The sequence below is a fragment of the Ambystoma mexicanum genome, chromosome 7q (assembly GCF_040938575.1).
Source record: "Ambystoma mexicanum isolate Mex_15411 chromosome 7q, UKY_AmexF1_1, whole genome shotgun sequence".
Classification (NCBI taxonomy): domain Eukaryota; kingdom Metazoa; phylum Chordata; class Amphibia; order Caudata; family Ambystomatidae; genus Ambystoma; species Ambystoma mexicanum.
The window spans coordinates 796,553,544-796,580,029 of record NC_090941.1 but is presented as its reverse complement, the minus strand read 5'-3'; the positions used below and the strand labels follow the sequence as shown (position 1 = coordinate 796,580,029).

The following is a 26,486-nucleotide window of genomic DNA, read 5'->3' as shown; positions in this document are numbered from 1 at the left end:
GTTAAGGTTTTCATTTACAAGGAGCTATAAACATGGGGTAAACTGTGGGTATTGTCTTCTTGCAAATATACATGTACAGTCAGATCACAAACAACAGAAACACAAGTAGTTGAGCCCTGTTTGTGTGGGGTTCATTGAAGCCATTTACCAAAATAGTAAACAGATTCATTTTGATTTATTTTGCCACTGGATTTTGTCAACCTTAGGTGGCATTCCAAACAGGCTTCACCTCTTTTGGCTTGAGTGCCACATTATGCCACATAAACAATGTAGAAGTGTGTAGCTGGGGTTAGAAAGTACCAGCAGAGCACCTTTCACCATGCCACACCCAAGCCAGCACAACCATTCTTTCTGCCCAACTCCTAAGGCACAGGTATATTCTGTCTCATTGCTGTCAGCCAGACAAGTTGATCCCAAGCGATGGCCAGACTCCACCTGCACTGGCAGGAAGACATACAGCAGCTCTGGTAGCAAACTTGATTTGTCAGATGCAAGAACATTCATAAGACAGATCAACCTTTCCAGGCTACTTTGCTTCCACATAGTTAGAAGGTGCTGCTCTACTGTTTCTTCCAGCACAAAAACCTCCTTTTTTATTGGTCTCAAAATCGCATCCTTTAAGGCTAGAATCCAAAGCTTAGTGAGCCACATTATGGTGTATTTACACTCTGCCTTGGCAAAGAGTAAAATGTGTACAAGCAGAAAAGGGTTGGGTACATTTGGACGACAAAAGATAATCCTACATTGCCTTGACAGTTGGAAACAATGACCCAGTAGCCTGTTTTCCAACATACAAGCCAAGAGATGGTATTATTATTATTATTATTATTATTATTATTATTATTATTATTATTATATTTGCTGAGTGCAGACAGAGCTTTGAGAGACAATGGAGCTTTTTACAGAGTTATACAACAATACAGAAACACAATAGAGCACTTTACAGAGGTATAGAACAGTACAGGTGCATAACAGAGTGCTTTTCAGAGGTAACAAGAGAACAGATATACAGCGAGGGGTAGGATACAGAGAGTTGCAGAGGAGGGGTAAAGCTGTACACGGTCGTGGGGCGGAGAGGGGCGGATGGTGTCTAGCAAGTCAGTTGGCGGGGGGTGTGACTTGATAGCCTAGGTATTTAGGAGGAGAGACTCCGCAAAGAGGTAGGTCTTGAGTTTGAGTTATTTTCTGAATTGTAGGAGCATGGGGGCAAGTCTGCAGCTGGCGGGTAGGAGGTTTTATAATCTTGGGATGTAGGTAGAGAAAGCTTGCTTTCTGGCCCTTTCCCTTTTGCAGCGGCAGATTTCAAGTCTCAATGTGTCCTGGTTTCTGGTGGTACGCTGTCTGCCGGAGATTCTGAGTTTCTCTGTGAGGTACCTGGGTGACTTGAGAGCGACTGCCTTCTAGAGGACGCAGAAAGACTTGAAGGTGATTCATATATATGCAGTGGGAGCCAGTGAAGTTCGATGGTGGCTGGGTTGATGTGGTTGCATCTGCTTAGGCCCTTGATGAGGCATGTGGCCGCATGTAAGGCATTTCTCAGGGGCATAAGGAAGGACGACAGGAGGCCTTCGAGGAGGGCATTGACCCCATCCAGGTGGGATAGGACCAGTACTTGAACAGTAAATCTAAAGCTGGCCTGAGGGAGGAAGGGCTTGACTTTCCACAGAAGGCAGAGCAGATAGCAAGCTGTCTGAGTTTACCTAGCTGTGTGTGTCTTAAAGGAGAGGTGTTTGTTTATGTGTAACCAGAGGGACTTGGCGCAGAGGTTGAGCTTGGGTGTGACCCCCTCAGGGTTAATGATTGATAGCCCGGTCTGTATTTATTTTAAAATGTGTTTATTGGCATTTGTGGTTATAAACATTTTACATTATTACTGGTCATGTCCTTTGCACAGGATGTCTGACTGTGTCACTGCAATTTTGCCTTACTTTAAAAAAAAATTAAAAAAAATAAATAAATAACAACACTCATATAACAAATTAACATTAACTGTCTCCTTGTGAGTGGCAGGCGGTGATTGGTGGGTTTCCGGGGGAGGAGGCGGGTGTTCTGTCTTCAGGGTAGTGGGGGGAGCCATTTCCGGTTTAGTTCGGGGTCGTGGGGGTCTAATGCCCAGCATTCATGTCCATTTGTGTGGATCGATGGTCTGTATGTTTGGTGTTGTTGGTGAAGATTGGGAATTTGATCTGGAGGGGTTGAGCTTCAAGTATGCACTTGACATCCAAGACTGGATCAGCAAGAGGCAGGCAGAATTTGAGCCTGTGGATGTCCTTGATAGTGCCGATCTTGAGGTATAGCTGTGTGTCATCAGCGTATTGGTGGATGGGGATATTGTCTGTGGCTAAGAGGGCTCACAGTGGCTCTTAATCTTTGCAGCTTCGGGGTAAATCCTGCTGGTTCCATAACATCAACTTAGCAGACAGAGCCAGCGGACTATGGGCTGCGGCTGATTTTGCATTGGGCACACCCCCAACCAGATGGAAATCTGTACTGTGCACTGGTGTAATGTGGATGTGCAAATATTAAACTAGTCATCCTCCACCATGTATTGCTCATGACCTCAAATTGTAGAATGAATAAGACTTTTTCATTGTGGTATAGCAGAATTGACATTTCCTATGACATCATAATTAACATAAATGATAATATCTACTTGTTAAATATGGCCTCTAAAAGATCAAGGCATACAGATGTCACTCATACCCGCAAGACATACAGATATCAGGCATACAGATATCAAGCATACTTATTTTAACTTTGTTTCATCAAAATTATCTATTTATCTACAAAGATTACCTCTACACAATGGATTTTAATGTGGATAGATTGGTTTGAACTCGCCGTGCTAAAACTTATTCCAGGAAACTCTGGACCGCACTACCAAATACTATGCTGGGGTTTTTTTTGTCAAATCCATGAACCTTTTTGGTTATGCTTTCTGGAGAGTGCTGTGGTGGAAACTAGCCTTATAGAAATCTCTAGAGAGGATCCCGCAGATCTTTTTCCTAGAAAAGAAATGGTTCTATCATGGACAAGTCTTGTTCTAGAAATACAAAAAAATACTACTGGTAGCAACAAGCCCACCAGCACTGAAAAACAAAGCACTGCTTTATCTACACACTGTGTTTGTGGGTCTTGAATGTAAACTATTCGTAGGCGATGCTGGAACTATGGGATATACCATTTGCACGGTGGAGTGTGGGCCAAGATGATGTTCCCAGAGACAGCAAACTTCTAGGCAGCGTGGTGGGAACTGAAAGAGAGCCTTGTTGATTTCTTTCTCATTGCTGGAGAAGCAAAAGAAGAGAACTGCCATCTGTGACAGCTCAGGAACAAAACATCTGTCCAGAATCGCTCATGGCAACCCTCGGATATTACATTGCAAATAAGTCGTTCAGCTCTATTGAAAACTCTGGTGCTCGAAAATCCTAATGCAAGTCTATGATGCACCCTGTGAATAATTGCAGACCAACTCCCCACTTTCCCAGAAGTGTTGTTCAGATATTTGTGTGTTACGTTTTATGATGTTCAGGCTAATTCAAACTTTAAATAAAGCGGTGTGAAAACAAGTGTTATGTAAAGAGCTGTCACCTCTTACTATATTTCAAGGAAATAATACGTTTTAGCATTTGTATATGACTGTGAAATCACTGTAGGTCAAGTATGCTCCGGCTCTAAGTTTGAACATACGGGCCTCATTATGATGATGGAGGTAGCCATGCCGCTATTTGGAGCATGGCTACCCCCATACCTGGTACCGGGTCCGGGTTCCTTGAATGGCGAAATACTGGGCCATTCCGACCTTGGAGGGCCCGGTATATCCCCATTCAGGGAACCCGGACCCGGTACATCCCCATTCCCATTTTAGCCCCCATAGGCAATGGGAATGGGAGGATGCAAACAACGGGCCCGTTAATGACGGGCACGTTGTTTGCATCCTGGTCTACTCGTGGGACACGCTAATGATGCCTGGTTTTACCAGGCATCCTTAGTGGGTCCAGCAAGGAGACCTCGTAATGAGGTGGTAGGGGGTTAACGGGGCTGGCAGCTCTACTGGCCCTGTTAATCCCCTACCACCAGGGTCATAATGACCCTAGAATACAACACAAAATAATACGCACAGAGAATATTTACCACAAATATGATAACGTACCACTGAGCTCAAAGACGGCATCTATTTTACCCCTGATTCCTGGGAAAGCATGCGTGATGTTTTTGGGATAGTTCTCGTCCATGGCATGTCTGGATTCATCATAGCTATAGTGGGAAATATGTTATAAGTGTTAGTGCTCCCTATATATAACTAGTTATGCATATATGATGCAGCAGTATATGGGAATTGATTCTGTAATTCTTTTTTGGGGACTGCCTTTAAAGTGCAACCTCAGCCGGGATGGACAGATAAAAAACAACAGTATATGCAATCAATTGGTGAAAATCTTAATAGAAAAAATACAATCTATACATGTAGATTTACTTGTGAACAGAGGATAGCACAGGTGCAATGTGCTGGTCGTGGAAGCAAGACCAAGCAGCAACAAAGCTTCAAATCCCGTATCCGCGCTTAAAAACCCAACTGAAGTAATAAGCCATTATGAACAAAAATAATTTAAAAATACAAAACAATTCCTGAAAAAGATGACAATATAACAACAAGATTTAAGAAATAAAATCACAGCGGAAACCTGCCTACCCTTTGTGCATCCGGATAAGCCATTTCCTTTTCTGTCTAAGTGACTGATATAAGGACACACAAATAAGCAAGCATCGGCAATGTGAACAGTTTAGGCTTTTGCGTATGCCTAATATTTATGACACAAGATGAAACAGTTGGCTTTACCAATGCTTGTTTTTAACAGGACTTCAGTGCAGAACAGGCGTAGTGTTTGTACTTCGAGTAGCCACATAATAGTTCAAACTGAAAATGTGCTGAAGATTCAATTTCTTGTTCACAGCGAGAGCGTTGATTTAGTTTGTCGATCTTCCATTTAGAGAAGTCAGTGAGTCTGATTTACAAAGCATTTTTTGATAGTATTGTTCAATTGAAAAACGGTTTTGGAAATCAGGCCCAGCAATTTGTACAATGTCCAAAATATTTTAAATTAAAAACCTTCTAAGACCTGGTATAGTTATCCCAATTAGCTTGATTTTGCGCATTATTGTGACCGGCATCATTCAAATTCAGAACTAGACTAGGACACCCCTAGTATCGATGACCTTAAATGTTCAGAGCTTTTTGATGAGATAAATTGGACTATAGACACTGCTAGAAGAGGCTGTTTTCAGAACATCAAGTGTGCCTTTAAAAAGAAACTGCAGAAGATCGATTGGGTCAGTAATTTCGAATACAGGAAAAGCCTTTGTAATAGTCAGTATACCGAAGGCATAGTGTACACATATCTAAAGCCTCAATTATATTTAATCAGATGCCCTAGTCCTGCAGTGCGTCATTTTAGACTTATGATGCGAACCAATCAACTTCCCGTTAAAGCTACATATGGCTCCCAATGGAAACTCGATGTTAATCAGCGTTTTTGTAGGATGTGCAATAAACAGAAATCTCTTGAAACTATTCAGCACATCCTTACAAACTGCCCTAGGCTAGAGAATTTGTATCGTAATTTGAATGACAAATATGTATACCGTCACTCTACTATAGTCACCGTCCATTTCTGTCAATTTTGCCTAAACTCTCCAATGGACTCTTTACATATTGCACTTTATAGGATTTGGTCTGTGGCTGAATTGCATTGGAAAACTATAAAGTATTAACTTATGAGATCACAAGAATAGTATTAATATTTAGTACTATTTCAAAGTGATAATATCACCAAATTAATGAATTCTATAGTTTTTGAGTATAATAGTACTTATATGTTTAAATGTGTATTGTGATGTTATTTCGTTTTAATTCAAAAGTTATTATGTCTGTTTTGTACAATGAAATCATGAGAAATTAGTAAATTAGTACTAATGTATTTTTAGACAGTAATGAATAAAACGTATGTATGATTGCTGAGTAATTTTGTAAATGTTTTATTTGATGTTACCGTTGTTAAAGTTTTATGAACTAAAATACAGCTATATTAATAAATAAATAAATATTTTATCCCAATTAAATAAGGTTTGAAACCACACAACCAGTAGTTGAAGTCAGCGGGAACGGTCGGGGCACTTCTACCACTGCTACACCGTTGTTGCCCACTATTATGCTCTAGTCACATACACGACCTTACCCAGTTGTTAAATGATGATTTTAAGCAGGGGCGTTGCTAGGGGGTTGAGGGGTCCATAACCCCAGGTCTTTTTGTTGTAGCCCCGGGTAGAAGCTCAGGAGGTACAACCAAAAGACTAGCTAGCCCCAAGTCCCAACAGCCCTGACATTAGTGCAGCCCCGGATCATTTCCAGACCTAACAACACCCCTGATTTTAAGTCAATTAGTGTCTCAAAAGAAAACACACAGGTTTCCTCCCAAAAAAAGTCAAAGCCTAATTCATTCACTAAGGACATTTTGAATGTTAGAAATGTACACTTGTGTCCTTCTAGATCTTTAGCCAAATATCAAAATATCTGTCTTTATAATTTTAATTTCTCATTTGGGAATAAATGCTGCTTTCTTTCTAGATCAGGTAGTTAGTTCTCGCAGCGAGGTATTAGAGCAGAGCACATTTTGCTAGTGTCATATCATGTGTTCGGTTTAAATTAGAGCAGTATCATGTGTGCCACGTCATTGTACGGTAGCTATTAGCCAATATCATAGCTGTGCCTGTATATTAATGTTTGGGATAGGAGCGTTTCAGCTTGGCAGGACGAGACCCCAGACCGATCTCGACAAACGTTCCTCTGCCTATTGGCTGTCCGATAGGCACAGTGGAGATTCTGCCACCACCAATCACTGAACTCCATGTAGGTTTCGGTATAAGCTTTTACATTAAGAGACAAGCATAGCAGCCAGAGGGGGTAGAGGGGAGGAAAGAGGAGATGTTAGGCCTGACAACTTGCTGCAAGAGGTAGACCCCCTGTGTCCTTCTATGCTGAATTGAGGCATTCTTATCCCCTCCCCCTACTCTCCCTCTTAGGAAATGCTGGGCTATAAAGGGGTTGTTCACTTCTGTTCTTTGGCAATGTCAAGTTGAATTTGGAATGAATACTGGCTGGCACCAAGCATTGGGTCTTCCGAGACTTAGTGCAGCGAGTCACAAGGACTTTGATACTAGCTCAACTTGCCAAATCCACATTATAGATTGGGCATTGTATATAATTCATATTTAGGCATGCCTTGAGCACGGTCTTCAGAACCATTTATAATGCATTTACATGTTTGAGAAAGAGGTTAGTTGGTGTCCATGAAATCTACACAATTTACCAGTTCATACTTATAACATTAGATTACAAATCCAACTTTAAAGTTAACATAAACCGGGGAAGTGACTGAATTGTTTGATGCCTGAGTAGGTTTTATATGATCATTAATTCACTGCCATAGTGTGGTGTTAACAGTGTCCGAGAACGGACACGTCACGGAGCACAAACACATTGGCAGTGCAAATCAAAGCTGCAATTAATGTGTGGGCCCGACCTTGCTTTAACTGGTAATAAACAAGGCGAGCATAAAAGAGAGAGAGAGAGAGAAAGAGAGAGAGAGAGAGAGAGGAAGAGAAAGAGAGAGAGAGAGAGAGAAAGAGAAAGAGAGAAAGAGAGAGAGAGAGAGAGAGAGAGAGAGAGAGAGAGAGTGAGAGAGAGAGTGAGAGAGAGAGAGAGTCTGGATGTGTGTTTGTGTGTCTGTAATAAACATTTGGTGCTCATTAATCCACCCACAACAATAGGTATGAAATACTGGGATTAATTTGCTGTGAAGGGAAGTTTAGAACTTCTCAAAATAGACTGCCTGTCTTCAGAAGGTGGTCACATTTTCTTCTCAGCTTTAAAGATAAGCAATAATACCTGAGCCGGGGATACTAACTGGAAGGTGAGGTGCAGGGACCAAGTTACATTACCCAGTCCCATTTTGAGGGTCTTTTAGCTGTTAGTGCCCAGGATGAGTGCCAAGGAACAGTGAAGTTCTGAGGTACACAATAACAGCATACGGGAAGGGGCAGAGAGTCAAGTGAAGTGTGATGTAGCCAGTGGGTGACAGATATGATGTACTGGCAAGGAAGTAGAGACAGAAAGAAGGCAGCACTGTGGGAAGAAAGGTATTGTAGCCTCTTTCATGGGTGGGTTAGAAAGTGAAAGGTGGGAGAGAGGACAATCTGCAAGGGACATAGGGGGACCAAGCAGTCTCCATTCTCCAGGTGGTGCTGTACGAAGCAAGACTGGGAGAGGCAACCAACAGACATCATCAGAAAGAGGAGATCTTGTGAACCTTACCTTCAGGTAAGAACCAGCATTCAGCTATTGTGAATGGCTGCTAACCATCACAATGATTCGATTGCATTAACTACTTTCAATATAAAGTGTTAAGGAGCTGCAAGAACATGTACATTAAAGTACAATGAATTGAAAGGAACTGACAAACATAACTGTGCCCAAAAAAATAAACTGTCTGGCTTTTGTTAGAGATTCATGAAATGCCCTGGGAATCTTTGTTCCAATTTCCAAAACCGTTTGGAGTCTTCCTTCTTGCCATTAAACTCTCCAACAGTATAATATAGCCAGTGGGAACATGTCCATACTTTAATGAGATAAATTAGTTAACTGTTAGAAAACCAGAGTACGTGTTACTTGTCGAGTGTGACATTTGCACACACTGATTCAAGGTATGAATATCTAGTATCGTTACACTCTAGTGCACCATTGAAAATAACATGAACTTTCCCCTTTAACTGATGAGCTCATTATTGGTAATTTTCTGATCATGCACTTGCAACTACATAAAATATTGAGGTGAAAGATCTTACCGCCAGTAGTTTTCTCCTTCAAAGAACAGAGTTTTCCCAGTGCCATTGATGTGCACTGCACAATCAATGTGGTCGACATCAGCTGGAAAACCTAACTTTGAAATCCCAGTAGGACGTCGTCTCACTTTCAGATTTTTTACTGTCCAGAATTTTGAACCTAAATAGAGGATTAGGAAAAGTGTATTGTTTATCATTGGGGTTGTACACATAGAATCACTGACCTGTTTAAATTGTTATATCAGTAAAATGTTCAATAGTCACATTGGCACTAATCTGGTAGTGCCAATGTGACTACTGGCCCACTTGAGAGCCAAATAAGAAGAGGAACACTCTGAGTAATAGTGATGGAGACCGGAGTTGAGAGCCTTGTGGCTCCGGTCACAGCTCAGAAGAGCCTGCTTTGCATAACGTAGACTTCTAACAAAAGATACTCTTAACTCCAATACAGTTGGTGCCATACAAATATACATATGTGAAATTACATCTGCATTGGCAACATAATCAGGCTTCTAATTTTGATACGTATTTTTTTTAACTATGCAGCATTATGCAATGTGACAAAAAACGCTTTCAGGCTGATTCACAAAAGTGAAATTCCCTGTTCAAAATGCTTTTGTACTGGGAACCTCACTTTCAGGCTACATGCAGTGTGGGGGTGCAGCTTCCATGCAGATTGTGAGCAGGAGCTGGTTTGCCTCAGACCAATGTACATCCGGATTCACAATGAGATGTAACATATATTTTGATTAATTCACTAAGCAGGGTCCCCTGGCTTAATATTCCCTACATTGCAGTGCCAGCCCACAATTCTGAGCAAGAAATAGGCCTTTTGATCAAAACTCGAATTTATTTAAATAAATGAATCAATATGGTCCTCAAGCCTTATGTCGGGGTATTCACCACAATATTACACAATCACAGACAGCTTTTCCACAAAAACGAAAATAATCTGCCTGCTTTAATCTCACTATTTCTCACTCACAAATATCCATTTACATCATCACATCACAATATGTTTAATTCTGAATATCAATATACATTCTATACTTATTTTCGATCCTTATCAGTCAGTGTGTTCAAATTCATTACATCCAAAACATTTACAATTTACACATAAGTGTGTATTTACTAATTCTACAAAGACATGTATTTCTCCAATAACATATAAAGTAAGAAATTGGCTTCCACTGTCTACAGTTGGTCTTATGGGCGACTCCTATTATATCCCTTGAGTCATGTGCGTATTAAATATAATCTAAAGGTCACTCTTCTTAAATAATGTCGCAATTACTCAGAGTTATCGGTATTAAGCCTATACCGTGAGTTATGTCTTACATGAAGGAATAACTCTGTGAGTCTGCGCCAATCCGTTGTCACACACTTTGTGTTTTATTCAATCCAAAATTGCGTTAAACAAAATAAGGATGCCATTCTGGTCATCCAAAGTTGAATTATACAAAAATAAGGATGCCCTTTGTGTTATACAAAAATAAGGATGCCCCTTGTGTTGACACGTGTTTCAGCTAAATAAAGCCTTTTTCAAAGCTGGGCTATTATTGTGCAATACGTTTGTCAACCCCCCGAACAAATACATATATAATCAATTATTTCAATTCAAAGACAGAAATTAGGGATGGGTGACGGGGAGATTGCATGGGTTGAAAAGCAATCATCATGTTTGTACAGATACAATATACAAAGCAAACAAAAGAACGGAGGAAGGTTACACAGGGATAAAAGTATAGCCAAGTAATCAATCCATCATATATCATCAACAAAGCAATTAAATTCAACAATAACCAACGGAATTACACAAAAACACCAAGATTTTATGATTACAAAACATTAAAATGAGTGTAAAATAAAATAAATGAAAACAATAAAGGAGAGAGAAAGAAATGCAACATTATTAGCTAAAGTAACTCCATGTCCATTCAAATCATGATTAGAATTAGCTCTGTTGTATTAATGAACTTAAATTCACTCACCCTGAAAGTTATGTTCATTAAGTAGTGTTGTTGTGCCTTGTTATAATTGGGTTCAATCCCAGGGTCCTATTCTGTTAATAACATACAATTGTATTTGCTTAATTCACTGTAGACATACCATATCATAATACAACTCTTGATTAGTTTGATTGCTTATATCCCCAACATCATGACTATGGCCACTCATATGTATGACACATGTCCAGGTAGACTTGCCACCCTTTCATGATAACTTAAATAACGGTCCAATTACCACTTGCTTAGTTGTTACACCCGTAGTGTTTCCACACCATTATTTTGAATAAAGCCGAATATCAGTTCAATGTTAATACAAACAAATCATTAAATTCATTTTAAGTTTCCCTAACTCCTTAATTCAGTCGTGCCTTTTCTGCACATGCCGCAATCATAGCAACTTAGGATCTATCTTACCTGCTGTCTCTCAAATCACCCGCTTTGGCGTTCCTACGGACGCCGGCGCCATTTTAGAATTCGCTTTTAAGGCGATTTCCATGACAACGTGACACTCTTGTCGTCATTTGGAAATCTCTATGTTCTCATTTGAACTCGTATGCGCCATATTGGACTTGCTATATTTCAACAACTCTCAATAAAGGCACGTTTACCTATTAACTTTTCAGTGTGTCTATTCAAAATCAGATACCAAAGTTTACTACTCAATGAAAAGTATTCCATATTGGCCGTGACCAAAGGAATTCCTAAATGACAGGAAAAAACATTATATATCTCGATGTATACATATCACAATTATCTATTCAATAGTTTGTGTTGTCGGATCATACATCTTCGTGGCCCTATAGTCATGTTATCGGTTACGCAACTTTAAATCTTGATTCACAAATTACATGATATATGCAAAAACAACATTATTGATTACATTTCAACATTCTTAGCCATATGCAAAAATTATTTTACATTATTTCAACAACCTCAATTCTTCACTGCTTTACATTATGTGTATTTGTAAGAAACATAAACCACATAAACTGGCCCGAGTATGTCTTTTTCCTTCTATAATCACTTCCTTATTCCCGTTGCTTGCTTCCCCCCCCTCCTTCCTCTCCTCCTTGTGCTGCTTTGGGTGTAGTACTGTCCCCTTAAAGGCTATCTGAATCAGATTAAACGTTATAAGAAAGGAAACAGAGGAAACATGCAGATAACGGTCCATTTTCAGATACCAGGGGACAGTACTACACCCAAAGCAGCACAAGGAGGTGGGGAAGGAGGGGGGGAAGCAAGCAACGGGAATCAGGAAGTGATTATAGAAGGAAAAAGACATACTCGGGCCAGTTTGAAGGAAGCCAAGAAGAACAAGTAGAAGAGGACGTAGTATTAAACCTTTCCAAGAGAACGTTGACAGAGGATGAACGTCAATTACTCAATAAAGGTCTTTCCTTTGCACCAACTAAGAAAATGCAATCAATTGATATACATATTGATCTTTTCAAATTTGTTAGAAAGTTGAAACTAAAAAAATGTTTTGCTACAAAAGCCCCGGGTCATCACGTACCTAAGGATAAACCTATTGAAAGGAGTGAATTTACAGTACAAGATATAGAGGACACATACACTTTGCGGTCTCTGACTGAAGATCATGATTTTGAAATGAAAAATCTACTTTCGGAGTTACGAATACAACCTGACAGTCTGACAACTAAGGAACTGAAAAACAAATCAAAATTTGTTCCACAATTACCAGCTGATAATATAATAGACACTTTCTACCAAGCAGCTACAAAAGAATTTTATCGGATCTCTAAACAGTGCAATCAAGATAGGATTAAACCCAAGTACAACAAAGACAATTTAACATTTGGCCAAAAAAGAGCACTGAAAGATTTAATGATGGATACATCTGTTGTCATTAAGGAGGCGGATAAAGGGGGATATATTGTGATTATGAATAGGGAAGATTACTTGAGTATGGCAGCTGAACATTTGAGGACCCCGGGATCCTATTCCTATTTGAGTTCAACCTCGAAACAGGAGATTCTTGCACAAATTAAAGAATCAGTTACAAAGTGGCACACATGTGGATTAATTTCTGATGACGAAAAGGCATTCTTACTTATCAATGACCCAGTGACACCTACGATGCATTTTTTACCCAAAATACATAAAGCTTTTGATGTCATAATGGAAGGACGCCCGATTCTAAGCGGAATCGGGTGGGTGACAGAGAACCTATCCGAATACTTGGATGTTATTCTTAAACCAAGGGCTAACTTACTAGCATCATTCTTATAAGATTCTACCTCAGTGATAAGACAATTGCAATCATTCGAATGGCAAGATTCCTTCCTTCTGGCGACACTAGATTTTAAAGCGCTCTATACCTCGATACAACATAAATGGGCCATTGCAACCATTGACCCCACTTTTCGAAATGATTCTGCTTCATTCTTTCTTCAAATTCAAATGTTAAAAGAAATGTTACAACTGGCACTAGATTCCAGCATATTTACGTTTGATAATAAGACTTACCAACAAAAGAAAGGAGTCGCCATGGGGACTAAATTTGCTCCTGAATTAGCTAACTTATTTATGGGCATGTTGGAAGAATCAGTCGTGTATCAGGACCCAGATTATGGTATAAGAATAAAACTATGGAAAAGATATATAGACGATATCTTGTTGATTTGGGATGGACCAGAGAACGGATTCTCAGAACTTACTAATAGATTGAATCTAAACCAATTTGATATTGAATTCATTGGAGCCTGTGACAAAAGGGAAATACATTTTCTAGACCTCACACTAAGTGTCAATAATAATCAATTGATTACACAGACTTTCAGGAAACCCACAGAAGTGAATTCTATAGTACATGCGACAAGTTGTCATAAAAAACGACCATTACGAACTTACCATTAGGTGAATATGTACGAGCTAGGAGAAACTGCCAAGAACAAATGAGCTTTGAGCAGGAATGTAAACTATTACAGACACATTTTATAAGTAGAGGATATCCAAGGACAAGTGTCAAGAAGGCCTATGAGAAAACCAAATTGTTAAAACAGGAGGATACGCTGCTAAAAAAGAATAAACCTTTAAACACAGAATTATCGGAAGTAAGGTTCATCACACAATTTAACCAAGATCATAAAAGAATTCAGAAAGCTTTGAAGAAGCACTGGTATCTATTGAAATTAGATGAGCACATTGGCAGACTTGTAGGAGAAAAACCAACCATGTTATTTAAAAGAGCAAACACATTGAAAACTTTAATAAGTCCATCACTATTACCGGATATTCAAGAACCTGAGATCCGCATCTGGCTCACAAAAGAAGACATGGGATTCCGTAAATGTGGATTTTGCACCATGTGCAAATTTGCAAATGAGGCCACATTAGAATGTAAGGATCGGCATGGGAAATCTGTAAGAATCAAGCAAGCAATCAACTGCAGAACTAAGTATGTGGTATACAGCTTTTGCTGTGTGTGTACTAAAATATACATAGGCAGTACTAAACGAGAACTTAGAATAAGGATTCGGGAACACCTCAGCAAAATAGGAAGCCAAGATCCTACCCTACCATTGGCGGCCCATTGGCAGAAATCACATCAAATGGATGATAAGAAACTGATTAAATTTGTGGGGTTACAACAAGTGACAATGTCGAAAAGAGGTGGAGACAGACTAAGAGCCTTACACCAAGCAGGAGCTAGGCTCATTTGCCATTTTGACTTAACAGCGACAGGCTTAAACCAGGATACTGAAATGGCATCATTTCTATGAGTGTGGTATGTTTCTTACAAATACACATAATGTAAAGCAGTGAAGAATTGAGGTTGTTGAAATAATATAAAATAATTATTGCATATGGCTAAGAATGTTGAAATGTAATCAATAATGTTGTTTTTGCATATATCATGTAATTTGTGAATCAAGATTTAAAGTTGCATAACCGATAACATGACTATAGGGCCACGAAGATGTATGATCCGACAACACAAACTATTGAATAGATAATTGTGATATGTATACATCGAGATATCATGTTTTTTTCCTGTCATCTAGGAATTCACAATTGATTTTGAATTGCATTTGTTCACGGACAATATGGAATACTTTTCATTGAGTAGTAAACTTTGGTATCTGATTTTGAATAGACACACTGAAAAGTTAATAGGCAAACGTGCCTTTGTTGAGAGTTGTTGGAATATGGCAAGTCCAACATGGCACATACGAGTTCAAATGAGAGCATAGAGATTTCCAAATGACGACAAGAGTGTCACGTTGTCATGGAAATCGCCTTAAAAGGGAATTCTAAAATGGCGCCGGCGTCCGTAGGAACGACAACGCGGGTGATTTGAGAGGCAGCAGGTAAAATAGATCCTAAGTTGCTATGATTGCGGCATGTGCAGAAAAGGCACGACTGAATTAAGGAGTTAGGGAAACTTAAAATGAATTTAATGATTTGTTCGTATTAACATTGAACTGATATTCGGCTTTATTCAAAATAATGTTGTGGAAACACTATGGGTGTAACAACTAAGCAAGTTATTTAAGTTATAGTCTACCTGGACATGTGTCATACATATGAGTGGCCGTAGTCATGATGTTGGGGATATACGCAATCAAACTAATCAAGAGTTGTATTATGATATGGTATGTCTACAGTGAATTAAGCAAATACAATTGTATGTTATTAACATAATAGGACCCTGAGATTGAACCCAATTATAACAAGGCACAACAACACTACTTAATGAACATACCTTTCAGGGTGAGTGAACTTAAGTTCATTAATACAACAGAGCTAATTCTAATCATGATTTGAATGGACATGGAGTTACTTTAGCTAATAATGTTGTATTTCTTTCGCTCTCCTTTATTGTTTTCATTTATTTTATTTTACACTCATTTTAATGTTTTGTAATCATAAAATCTTGGTGTTTTTGTGTAATTCCGTTGGTTATTGTTGAATTGAATTGCTTTGTTGATGATATATGATGGATTGATTACTTGGCTATACTTTTATCCCTGTGTAACCTTCCTCCGTTCTTTTCTTTGCTTTGTATATTGTATCTGTACAAACATGATTATTACTTTCCATTCAACCCATGCAACCTCCCCGTCACCCATCCCTAATTTCTGTCTTTGAATTGAAGTAATTGATAATATATGTATTTGTTCGGGTGGGTTAACAAACTTATTGCACAATAATAGCCCAGTTTTGAAAAAGGCTTTATTTAGCTGAAACACGTGTCAACACAAAGGGCATCCTTATTTTTGTAATACACAAAGGGCATCCTTATTTTTGTATAATTCAACTTTGGATGACCAGAATGGCATCCTTATTTTGTTTAACGCAATTTTGGATTGAATAAAACACAAAGTGTGTGACAACGGATTGGCGCAGACTCACAGAGTTATTCCTTCATGTAAGACATTTCTCCAATAACACGTGCAATTTATGGCATCAAAGAACTGCTGCATGTCTCGCATTTCCCAGGTCAATCTGATTCTTCTTTCGGTTTTAATTAGGGAAGCAATATTATCGATTCAGAACGCACACGGATTGTGTTCAACGGTATACGTGCCCCCCCTCTCTCACCTCACTAATAGAATGCCACTGTGAAGTTCCAAGAAAGAGGGGTATATGAGATTTACATTCACATCGCTTTTATGGGAAAGGAAATTGCACAATTAAACTTTAATAGCTATGCCCTTCACAGAACATAAATAGATTATCAGGCAGATCTTTATTGGGTTATGAAAGGGGGGTCTTCATATACCAGATTAATGCTAAACACTTTGCATACAATTTAATGACATTATAATTTACAAAAGCATGCACCAATCCCGAATAAAATGTTCTATGTAACACTGTGCTAATAGCTCAAAACATTTATTTTTTTGGAGCGTCATCTCACTTGATTTTAAATGCAGTGAGAATGCACTGTTCATTTCCAGTTTATGTTATGCCAGGAACAGCTAGTTTATTCATAATTTTGAGACGCCTAATAATTTTAATAATTTGTAATAATCATGGGAAATGGGAATAGAGTGCCAGATTGAAGAGGAGGCTCTCAACATTGAAGCATACCCAGTCCCATGGTTCTAAGTCACATGGTTCAAATTTGTTTCCATGCAAAAGTAATATTTGAATTATGCCCTGCATTTGCCCTATGAACAACATCTCATTCTTCAGCACGTGATTCATGTAACCAAGCCCTCAGTGAATATTGATACAAAATAAGATGACAGGCCTGATTTTTTTCCCTGCTTTAGCCAAATTTATGGCTCTTGATAAGCAGACTTCAAAAGCTGCCACTTTTAATAGAAGAATAGGCCTTTGAAGCTCAGCAATAAAACAAACAGGTTTAGAAGATCACAGATGCTAATCTCAAGGCACACTGCAAACCTCTAGCTATCGGAATTATAAGTCGTTTTTAAGAGTGCCCTGGAAAATACTCCCAAAGGTGAGGGCTAATGTGCTCTGAAGTGAAACTCTGGTCAACTTGAAGTTAGCACAGTATAATGCTGAGGTGAACACAATAGTTACTGAAGCCAACAAAAAAGGGCCACTGCTTTTCAACATATTTACACTTTGAGATATTATACACAATCTACCATGTTTCTATAGACTTTGTAAAACAATCCAACAACGGTTGGCAAAATAATTAAACATTACATTAGAAAGACTCTGAATGAAATTAATCATTTTCTTCACTTGATGGACAATTGAGAAACTGCATAAACATGCCATTCAGAACACTTGACAACATTCCACCGCTTGACTTTTGCTATTTTGAAATATTTTTCTCTAACAAAGGCATGTTCCCGGGGGGCAGAAATACATGTTTGACACTTTTGGGACTTTGGTATTTTCAAAGGTAAAGTTCCAGTGCGTCAGGCACAATTCTCCATGATGACAGCAAATGTTTTTACCTTGGAGCCTTTCCTCATTCTCTGCTGTTAATTGAAGTTATTCAATACTCAGCCTTTAGGCAAAATATACTCAAGGATCAATATTTTTCCTGAGATTGTTTATTTTGTGGCACTTTTCGTACCATGTATCGAGTGCTGTCTCTCAAGTGCATCTCACTCATGCACCCTATTCATAACAATGGAAGGGAGAACAGTGGTTCAGGAAAATGCACCATCTGGCACGTCTCACTTTGATATCAGGCAGTCTTAATTTGCCTTTGATTCTCCCCACAATGTACTTTAACATTTTGCCTGTAGTTGGTCTCCTGATCTCAAGCCAGTAACATACAAATGTGTAGAGCTGCCCAAAGTAGAAACACTCAAGCATAGTAGTAATTGTTTACATGTTCATGTTTTGAGCTAAGATAGAAATATAGAAAATTCATTGCAAGTGACAGGGCTTTAAGGGATGTACCTATCACGTTTCAAATGTGGGTGTACTATGTCAAAACAGATTTAATTGTCAAGAATGCTCTTTAGACCGGAATATGAGGAGTAGTGATAAAGCCCACAACTTTACCTTGTAAGGGCCTTATGGAAATTGAGAAAATGGGAGTTGACATCTGTGGGCTTAGAGGTGCCCACAGAATTTTGAGAATCTGCCATTTGCGTCTCTGCCATGAGAAGAGTCTTTCTCAGACACTTGCAACAAAGAAAAGGGAAACATTCTGTGAAGTTAAAGGCTCGTTCTTGAATAAAGGTTCCATATCTTCTGTTTCTTGATTATGCTTTGTTAGCAAGAGCATTCAACAGAACATACAAGGACTGAGAGAAGCTACGATGATTTCTGAATGAAGTTAACAGTGATGTTTCAATTTGTTCAATGTTTCTTCCGTGCTTATTAGTTGGGGAGAATTGGTTGAAATTACCTGGGGTGCCGGACTCACTGTGTCATGAGGGCTAAAGTGTAAACCCACCTAAGATGTTTGTCTGCATTTCCTTAAAGTACTGGACCCTACACGAACTGGGAAGTATGTGAAACGGGACTGTCCTTTGTGACAACCATGTTTTTTGGAAAATATCTGTGATTGCTTTCAGCAGCAGCTGTGTGTGCGCTGAGCTAATCTAATAACCCAGCAGTTCTGAAGATGATACTTTGGTTGAAGGGATGCTGTTCTGGCATATTATGCACCTAGAATTACTCAACTTTAAATAAAACTATTTGACGATGAGGCTTATTCTGCAGTGGGAAATGCATATGTTTCTTCTTCTAAATCTGAACATTCAATGGGACTGAAGAATGCACCTGCTGAACCACCAATGACATTGCCCCTTCACTCCACATGTCCCTCCTTAGCTAACATGAGCATGAGGAAGCCCCAAGCCAATTTGAGAGTAGTGAACTTTCATTGAACACCCTCACCTGTCAGCTCCTGCATTGAATTACCTTTTTCTGATATTTCATAGTTTAAAACTAACTACACAAGCACTGACTAATTCCAGTTAGGGATTCACCCAACTGGGTAAGCATGGAGTCGTGTCTCCTTAAAGTGTACATTTTTTCACTATCTATTTAAATTCATGATGTCCTGGATGAAGTTATATTCTAAGGCTACAGACCAAACTTTCCTTTGGCTGGCTGTATATATTTAGGCACAGTATATTTTGCCAAGTGTTAGCATCTAACTTTTTCAATTTCTTATGAATTTGGGAATTTGTTTAATCTGGACGTTTGCTTGCAGCCACTTAAACTGCATTGAATTATTACATACCATTGCTTGAATTCCTCATCACCTGTGGTAGGGTTTAAATATTCTAATGGGTTGCGCTACCAAACCGTGACAAAGTGGTACATTGGGGAACATAGCTTGTCTCTCTATATCAACAGCTTTACGTGCAGTAGGAACTCCTCCTCTTGAAAGTTGGTTTTGAGTTAGTTTTCTAAGAAATTAACCACAATTTGGCAGCCAAAACTCTCACATTGAATTGAAGGGAGCACAGTGTGATTAGGGTCAACCCAACTCAACCAAGATACCCTGCTGCCAAGACCTTTCACATGGATGCACTTCAAGGAACCCTCATCACCTTGATCTCTTAGTGGAAGCCATCAGAGTATTCCTAATCCCAGTTAAGCACACTCATCAACACCCTAGCTGAGACCAACAACACCCATGCACCACTGAAACTTCAACTCAGCAAACACATCTCCTCTATCCCCTCCACTCCTTGACAAATACACACACATACACACACACACACAAAAACATCAACAACAAGCATGCCATCCTAAAACAACACATATTCAGAAAAGCTTCAATTAATAAGAATATCTCCGCCTGACAACTGTATGCTCAACATGCAGGACACTCATCACAACAGCCAAAAATAAGTATTACTCAACTACCGTCATGTAGGCCACAAACAAGAGCAGAGTGATTTTTACAAGACATGAAAAATTGCATCAGTCCGCTACCAGACCGTGCAATACTACAATCCACAGAAAATGCAAAGCCATCCACTACTTCTGTACAAATAAGATAGACAAGACAAGGCAATGCATGACAGACACCTGCAGCACACCATAGATGTCCCACCCAAACCAATCTGCAACATACCAAGATGAACCAATCTCAGGACAATAACTTCAGAAGACCTGATGAACATCTGTTCAGCCCTCAAACCCACAATTTACACATTGGCAAACTCCTTTCCTCTAGGGGCCATCACTGCAGAAGCACTCACACCACTCCTCAATATCATTTAAGCATCCCTGGGGCAAGGAGCCTCTCAGACGCACTGATAATGAGACAGATCCTCCCCTACTAAAGAAACCCCCATATTTCCTGGATCACCTGACCAACTATTACCACATCATGCATCTACTCTCTCATAGCAGTTATTTGGGACAATCAATCCAGATTCTAATCATGAAGAAGCACAGAGTCTGCCAAAATCCAAGTTATCAATGATGCCCTCAACATGCTGGACAAAGAGGAACCAATGCCTGCTTGTATTACTGAATTTCTCTGTTGCCTTGTATACCATTGAGCAATCCCTCCCAAATATCCTCACGACTCACGTGGGTTTTGACAGTACATTTGTGAAGTAGTTGGTCTCCTACATCTTGAACAGGTACCAATCCATTCAAATAGGTCCAAATACATCCCATAACTATACAGTACTACTGCAGAGTTCTTCAAGGTTATAATATGTTGCTTGTCAACTTCAACCACTTCAAGGAACCTTTGGGGATATCCTGGTCAACATCCACATAAAGATACACAAATATGAAGTTGAAACTTTAGCTTCACCTAAAGATTAATTGGATCAATGACAATCAAAGACTCAGGCATATTCTCTCTATCACCCAAGCCTGGATGTCATGAGTGTATGTGAAGCTTAACCTGCCAAAACCCAGATTCATTCTCCAGCATGCCCATGTTTTGAATTGAATGATGGAATTAATTCTCCAGCATGCCCATGTTCTGAATTGAATGATGGAAATGATGCTCAATTGACCTTTTTTTGTTTTCACTGCACTTACATGCTCCAAATATCACAAGTCCTAGTAGGACTGCTCTTTCTTTCTATGTATTCATTGTTATTTTTATTGTTTATTTTTCTCCCTTGTTCCCTTGCCTTGTGCCTTATGGCACTTTGAAAAACTGTCTTGTTGTATAAGCACCTTATAAATTTCAAATCAATAAATAAAATAAATAAAACACCTGACGTTCACCCAGTACAAAATCTCTCAGCTGTAAAATAAACTGTGAATCACTTGCAAAACGCATATCACCAAAATACCAGGTGACAATGGTACCATCAAGTGCTGCTCCACAAAGTAAAACCCTTCATCCCTGCCACATGTTTCAAAATAACTATCCAATCCCTGGTCATCTACCACCCATACAGGGACAGTACTCAACTTGCAGGTCTCCAAGCTTCCACATGCAGCACACCTTATCACATGACTAAGAAAATGTATTTGATGAAATCCCCCAAACTCCAACACAGGCACTGCCTACCACTGAAAGCACTCATCATGTTCAAGACAGACAGCCTGCATCATCTACAAAGCAGTCCCAAACAAGCACTACTTTGCCTGGCTGAGCGACACTATTTCCAGAGGACAATGTGCTATCAGAAGCAACAATGTTGCCACACTGGAAACACACTGGAAACAAAGCATTGCATTATCCCTTTTCTGCTACACTCTCTGTCTCTGGAATAAGTAAACAACACACAAAGGCTCCCCTCTCCATCCTACACTTCAGGAAGGATCTAAAGACCCTACTGTAAGTGAATTCAATCCGGCACTTCACCTAAGTCAAAGCCTAGCGTGTAATGCACAACTGAAATCCTTATTTGTTTGTGTCTAAAAGTTATTTTATTCTGAACGATGTACCACTTATATCACGCCCTCTCTTGGAACCCCCCGGTCACACTTAACCAGGAATCAGGCTGGCTTGCAAAGTTAAAATATTTATTTATGTAGTTCACAATATAATCACACTATGTTTAATGGTTATACAATAATCATCAATGGGGTGATGTAACACTAGGCAACCTCTTTAATCACAAGGAGTATTAATGAGCAAAAACAATTCAGCACAGAAATACCTTTGTGTGAGTTCAGATCAAATAGCAGTATGGTTACTATTTCCCCCTGCCAACCCCTCAACCCCCCAATATGCAGTGTAAAGAGATAGGAGGAGAGACAGAGCAGGTATTCAGGAATGCAGAATTCAAACAAAATGTAAATCCCAATTCCCCCAAACCCAGCAAACACAAGAGAGAAACAGAATTGATTGGCAAACTGTCAAAATGGTTTTTAAACTTATCTCGGAATGGATTGGGTAAAACACTAAATATGGATTAAATTGCTGAAATTGTTTAAATTCTAATGGGAGCTGCTTTATATAGACGCAGACAAACACTAGCAATGGTTTGACACTAATAAGCAATGTGCAAACTTAAAATTGAGGTCGGGTGCAATCAAAATCTGTTTTACACGTGTAATGTTTTGCCAAAATGAAAATTTGCGGCAAACTTTTCAGTTTCTAGCATAAAATTTGAGGAAGTTATGGACGTTTTAGTGGAGGTTGTTTTTCTGAGATAGGTCGCAAGAATGGGAAAACAGGGATGCGCTTTCAAAAGACAAACAGGATTTCTTTACACTAGCGGATGACTATGAAAAAGCAAATACCACATGGAAGCACAGCCACTGGACCAGGGCGCCACTGGATCCGGGCGACTGCCTGCCGAGGAGTTTGCCTTCTTCAGATGAAATGTATGAGCGCAAAGATATTTAACAATACTAGTACCGAAGGAGATAGTAAGGATAATATAGAGAGTTCAGGCAATTAAAAAATATTTCTTACAATGCAGTTCTAAATATGAGATCGGATGGATTTAGATAGGGATTGGACTATGGATAGTACATATGCTAGTGACACAGTCATATTCTATGGATACTCACTATTGGCCTGATCACGACCTTGGCAGTAACGCCGTCGGTATTACCGACGGCTGTATTAGCCCTACCGCTGAACTCCCCGGCACTAATAGCGCCAGATCACGAGTTTGGCGGTAATATTAATCCCCATTCCCCATTGAGCCCATTCGGGAATGCCCCATTCCCCATTGGGCTCAATGGGGAATTTTCGCGCTCTTACCGCCGGTGGATTTTTAATAGCGCAAATTTTCGGCAGGTTTCCCCCCAGCTCAGAGCTGGGGCGAAATCCGGCGAAGTCCTGATTTCCAGACCCTTAAATCCAGCGGTAATAGCGCTACCGCCAGATTTAAGAGTTACCACCAAAGTCGTGATCAGGCCCAATATATGTTTGAACAGAACCGTGAGGAATTCTGGTCTGTCAAGATCAGAGATTCTGCTCAGAAATTCTGCTGGGCACACCGGACGGGACAGGCTGGTGGGCACACGGGACTGGACTGGGTCTGCAATGGCTCTGGTCACAGCTATCTGGTCACAGCATGCCACATCAGGGCACAACTGGATTGGGTCTTTTGATTCTGGTAATAATTAATTAGCAGGAAAGCAGTACAGCACAGCCCGGCTGTTTCTTTAGTTCAACTAATGGAATGGGCCGTTCTGCTTGCCAAGTTTCTGAAGTTTGGAGCAAGGAATATGGATGGTTCTGTTTCAGGGTGCTTCACCAGGATCAGGATAGTGGGTGAATCTGTGTGTGTTTTTTTCTAAGTCCTCAGCTTTCTCTATTTATGCATATGTAAAGGGGGTGTGTATGCTGGCTTATCCTAAGTGCACCCCCTTTACAGGCTATTGGCTAGAGACTCCTCTCTCCCTTGATTGGAGGAGAAAACAGGGTGTCACCATGATGATGTGGGTTTATGAGTCAGAGAATCCTCCCCTTGGCTTTTGAACATAAAATCTACTTTTTGTACGATACATATTTACAAGTGTGCAATCTTTCTAACAATAACATAAATAGATCACATATTTTGTGGAGCAGATACTCTTCCAAGCCCCGTCGCTGTAGGATCTTGGGTCTGCTTTTGACAGAATTCCGTCCTTTTTGTCTGGAACACATGGTCCAATTTCGGCGAAAATGTCCACAACTGTGCACATTGTATAGGGGCATAAGTGTGTGAAGTTGCTTTTGACATAAATACATTTGCTGCAAAACTATAATTTCCCCTGTTACTTCCCAGAACATAGCACAGAGTTCTGGCGCCTCTTAAAATGTGCAGCCAAAAATTAGGTTTACAAGTCCAGGGTGTACATATTTTTCACAATTTTACACAGTACATTATCAGTCTTTTTAAAAATGTACTTTTTGTCCTTGTGAATCAACAAATGGTTGTCTGTCCCTGCCTCCTTCTCCTTCTAGCAGCTCAGAAGCAATCTCTGCCCCTTCCTTCTGGGAGAGACCGTTTATGACTCTTCACACTCTGCATATCCTTTCAGCCAGAGGAAGTCCATTGTCCTCTTCTGCTGCAGCCCAGGTTCTCCTCCCACCCCTTAACCATCACATAGGTGTGAGTTCCTGGTGAAGAGATAGGCCTGGCCTTTGTGGGGGGAAGTTGTTATACTGGTTTGGCTTGGAGTCAGGCTTAAATTCAATGTCATTTTGTTAAAAAGAAATTCTTGGCTTAAAACAAACAGCTAGAACACTTATTCCAGCTTATAAACCATGGGGTTTGAATAGTTAGAACCTAGGTTACTATTAATAACAGATCACTTAGTTTTCAGACATTTGATTTCAGTTGCACAAGTTTAAATCTTCTGATGCAAGCTACTGACAGCTGTCCACAGGCTGCCGCTGGTACTGTGCCCAGATTTTGACAGATTTCACAGGCAGGCACATTTCTGCTGTGAATGTTTTGATGACAAATCCAGCTTTTCTGGACCGTGTATGTTCATAATGATTTCTTGAATGAAGTGACTTGTAACACCCAGCAATAATATTGGATGTTTTATGGTGTTTTGGACCGGCGTTCTGTAGTTTCAGCAACCAAGAAAAAGGATTTAAGGCAAGATTCTGGATTTCATTCAGCAAAGCACTGCTTTTCATGCAGTCTCCATTTTTACTTGTTGGGCAGCCTAGTGACATGTTTCAAGAGTGCGCTGTCTGTTCCACCACTGACAACATGCATGGTAGATTTGGCAGCCATCTTTTCGTGTTACAAAGTGCGATTTCCATAGGTTTTGGCACGCATAGGGGTTTTGCGGCCATTTTGATCATTCTGGCACCATCAGCACACAGGGATGCCGCAGGGCAGATCATAAGTGGGTTAATACATCCCACACTACCTACTCTTTAAAGAACATCTCATTGATCACTGATAATTCCACTCACCATTACTTTTACACCTCTGGAGCTGCCCAGCCTTCCCTTCTCTCCCTACCAACACTAGCAAGATCTGCTGCTCCTGCACGTTCCTTGTAACTCTCTGGATGTGCCTATCTGCAGTGCTCCAAAGATTCTCATCTCGTGAATGCTTTATACAACCCCACACCTACCTACCTATCTACCTACCTAACTACCTATCTACATACATACATAAAAGAAATATTTACAGGTATACATTTCTAGTTTGTCAAAAAACTCCACTGGGAGGTGATGCTGGCAATTTTTCAAATACATATCACTTTGGTTGGTAACGTAGTTACAGCCAGTGGTAATTGTTTAGAAAAATAATTCTACCAGCATCGATTTGGCACAGCTGGTTTCTCCATTGACGAAAATGATAACTTTTACCATTCAAAGGTATAGTACATATGGCAGAAATTTCCAAAAATCTGCCAGTGGTCCCCATACTGCCCTTTCCATAACAAAGGTCTTTCGTTTACAATCGTTTACAGTCAAAATGTACTCAGTGTTATCGCTAATATATTAATAATTACCATGTTCAGTCCAGCAACATGCCAATCTTAAACATCATTTAAAACAAAAGTACTAAACAATTGCAGTGAGCACAATAATAGCGAATTTCTTCAGAAAAACGTCAATATATCTACTTGGCAGCTCACTTCTACAAGCATGGCTGAATTGTCTATGAGGTTGTGCAGTGAAAAGAGGGTGGTAAAGTGGCAGTAACAGACTTCCCACCACTTTACTGTTACTTTACCACACTACTGGATTCAGACACTGGAAGTAAAGTGGAAGATAAACCTCAAGCCTTTGACAGAGGTTTTTCATCCGCGTTGCTTCTGAAAAGT

At 39.7% G+C, this 26,486-nt stretch overlaps 1 protein-coding gene across 2 annotated transcripts in view; it reads right to left on the bottom strand.

Moving 5' to 3' along the window:
• Positions 1 to 26,486, bottom strand: part of LOC138528550 (matrix metalloproteinase-20-like) — a 123,669-nt gene that overhangs the window by 9,687 nt on the left and 87,496 nt on the right. For both annotated transcript variants that reach the window (XM_069640312.1, XM_069640313.1), the window contains 2 exons: positions 8,902 to 9,058; positions 4,154 to 4,257 (listed from right to left, as the gene is read on the bottom strand). In XM_069640312.1, the coding sequence (XP_069496413.1) occupies positions 4,154 to 4,257; positions 8,902 to 9,058 (261 nt within the window). The remainder of the gene's footprint in view (positions 1 to 4,153; positions 4,258 to 8,901; positions 9,059 to 26,486) is intronic.